This window comes from Engraulis encrasicolus, chromosome 18 (genome assembly GCF_034702125.1).
Source record: "Engraulis encrasicolus isolate BLACKSEA-1 chromosome 18, IST_EnEncr_1.0, whole genome shotgun sequence".
NCBI lineage: Eukaryota > Metazoa > Chordata > Actinopteri > Clupeiformes > Engraulidae > Engraulis > Engraulis encrasicolus.
The window spans coordinates 29,178,326-29,180,902 of NC_085874.1; the positions used below are offsets into that span (position 1 = coordinate 29,178,326).

At 45.7% G+C, this 2,577-nt stretch overlaps 1 protein-coding gene across 1 annotated transcript in view; it reads right to left on the minus strand.

Annotated features, from left to right (window-relative positions):
* Positions 1-2,346, minus strand: part of LOC134468560 (N-lysine methyltransferase SMYD2-A-like) — a 15,464-nt gene extending 13,118 nt beyond the window's left edge. Inside the window, exons 1-2 of the mRNA XM_063222467.1 lie at positions 1,975-2,346; positions 674-737 (exon numbers count right to left, since the gene is read on the minus strand). Of these exons, the coding sequence (XP_063078537.1) occupies positions 674-737; positions 1,975-2,147 (237 nt within the window). The 5' untranslated portion in view covers positions 2,148-2,346. The remainder of the gene's footprint in view (positions 1-673; positions 738-1,974) is intronic.
* Positions 2,347-2,577: the final 231 nt, after the last annotated feature.

The window sequence follows — 2,577 nt, forward strand, 5'->3', positions numbered from 1 at the left end:
TCAAAACAAATTCAAAACAAATCTCTGCACTGTGATTGGTTTGCCAGATTCTTGGCAAGCCTGACAGACCACTCAAACGATACGAGGCCAGAACACTCGCAGCCGGAAAATGTTGGCGTCCAGCGGGTGGCGCTGGTTTACTAGGCTATCTTACTGTGTCTTCTCTCCCCCCTCTCTCTGTCTCTCTCTGTCTCTCTCTGTCTCTCTCTCTCTCTCTCTCTCTCTCTCTCTCTCTCTCTCTCTCTCTCTCACACACACACACACACACACACACACACACACACACACACACACACACACTGGGCTGCCAGCCTGGTATGCTAAGAGCAGATTTGTGTTTATTTTTAAAAGGGAGACAATTCCTACTGATATCACTATCATCAGACCAACTTACTCGGCACTGTGTGTGTGCGTGCGTGCGTGCGTGCATGCGTGCATGTGTGCGTGTGCGTGTGCGTGCTTGTGTGTATGTGTGTGTGTGTGTGTGTCTGTGCGTCTAGACTCTGCGTGTGTGCTTGTGTGTATATGTGTATGTGTGTGTGTGTGCGTCTGTGTGCTTGTGTGTGTGTGTGTGTGTGTGTGTGTGTGTGTGTGTGTGTGTGTGTGTGTGTGTGTGTGTGTGTGTGTGTGTGTGTGTGTGTGCGCGCGCACGCGCGTGTGTGTATCCACATACCTGACAGCCCGCATTGCAGTAGAAGGCCTTCTTACACTTAGCACACTTTGCCAACCCATCCTTCCTATACACACACACACACACACACACACACACACACACACACACACACACACACACACACACACACACACACACAAAGACAATAGTAATACAGAGAAAAGAGGATATACGTATACTTGACATGGTAAATTACACGCTTTTATACATTCTCTACTAAATAGACAATATGACCAGTAGCAAGCTTCCTTTTCATTCTCTATTGAAGCACTCTGTTACATTGCATGGGATACACTTGCTATTAAATATTCACATTGAGCTGCATGTTTGTTTCTGAATTGTTTTATTATTATTATTATTATTATTATTATTATTATTATTATTATTATTATTATTATTGTTGTTGTTGTTGTTGTTGTTGTTATTGTTGTTAGTATCATCATTATTATTATTATACTATTGGTAAGTTATATTCTTGCGATTCTTTGCACATTAAACACAACTGGCATTAACACAACTGGCTAAGAATCCGAAACAACAAATTAATCTAAAAGCTGTAGGCCCTAGTTGATGATGACACTCAGTGTGTGTGTGTGTGTGTGTGTGTGTGTGTGTGTGTGTGTGTGTGTGTGTGTGTGTGTGTGTGTGTGTGTGTGTGTGTGTGTAATGTGATCCGTGGACACTACAAAAATAGATCTTTATGAACTCGAGTCGAGGCCCTTCGCCGGGGGTTCGGTGACAGCTTCACGCAGCTGCCACCACGTGCATCCTCGCTCAGCTCGCGCGACCGTGCACACTCACTATTTACATGGTTCATGAGTCGTATTCCAATAACATTAATGACCATGGTGACAGATCATCAAATAGGCCTAGGTTCCGTAGTCTATTCTGTATATTTTCTGAATATTTTCTGCATATTTGAATCAACCGTCACTGTCAAAGACCAGAACGGTTGCCCAAAGTACTGTCTGAAGATTCCCATTTATTCAGAGTGTATTATCCACATCGTCTATTTAAGTTGTAAGCTATTTAACAACAATTTCAGGCTCCAAGAGGGCCAGTAGATAGTAGAGGGCAATTTTGGGCTAAGCTTTGGCCTATTTTTTTTACTGACAAAAAACAATGGTTATGAACAAGTGTGCTCAAAGTCGATAAACATCCACCCATTTACGTCATGTCATAATTTAGTTGATAGCGACATATTGTAGGTTATAAACAATTTCAAGCCCCAAGACAATGCCCAGTTGCTTAGTCTACAACTAAAGCCGTTGGATAAGTAGCTACAAAAAAAGTTTGCTTACTTGGTGAAGCAGTGGTCGCACAGGTATCCCCGCTCGCTAACGGAGAGCACGTAGGAGTAGGCAGGGCAGGCAAACAAAAGCTCCCCGACTTTGAACTCTTTGGTAACGCGGATGCCACGGCCCTTTCCCGGGCTGTCGAACCTCTCGATGCCCTCGCGGCATTCCGACTTCATCTTGGAGTGTGCTTGCAAGGGTCTTCACGAGTGTTCCTGTCCACGAGAACCGACTGGCGGCGAAGCTGCCAAAAGCCCACTCTGTGTGTGTGTGTGTGTGTGCGTGTGTGTGTAGGTGCGTGCGCAGCGACGCTCAACTCCGGTGCGCCGCACACGGTCGCATCATCCTCGAGCGCTTCCGCAGGGTCCTCCCCGTCCCACACTGTAAAGCGCGAGGGGGTTGCTGGTGCACACACACACACTCTCTCTCTCTCTCTCTCTCTCTCTCTCTCTCTCTCTCTCTCTCTCTCTCTCTCTCTCTCTCTCTCTCTCTCCTTCTCTCAAGTCATGCGTCAAAACACTATGTCAGCTTATGGGTGTTACCTTATGATGTGCAGGTTGCTGAAAGCTGTGTCTTGCAATATGTGTGTCCTTGTGTGTGTGTGTGTGT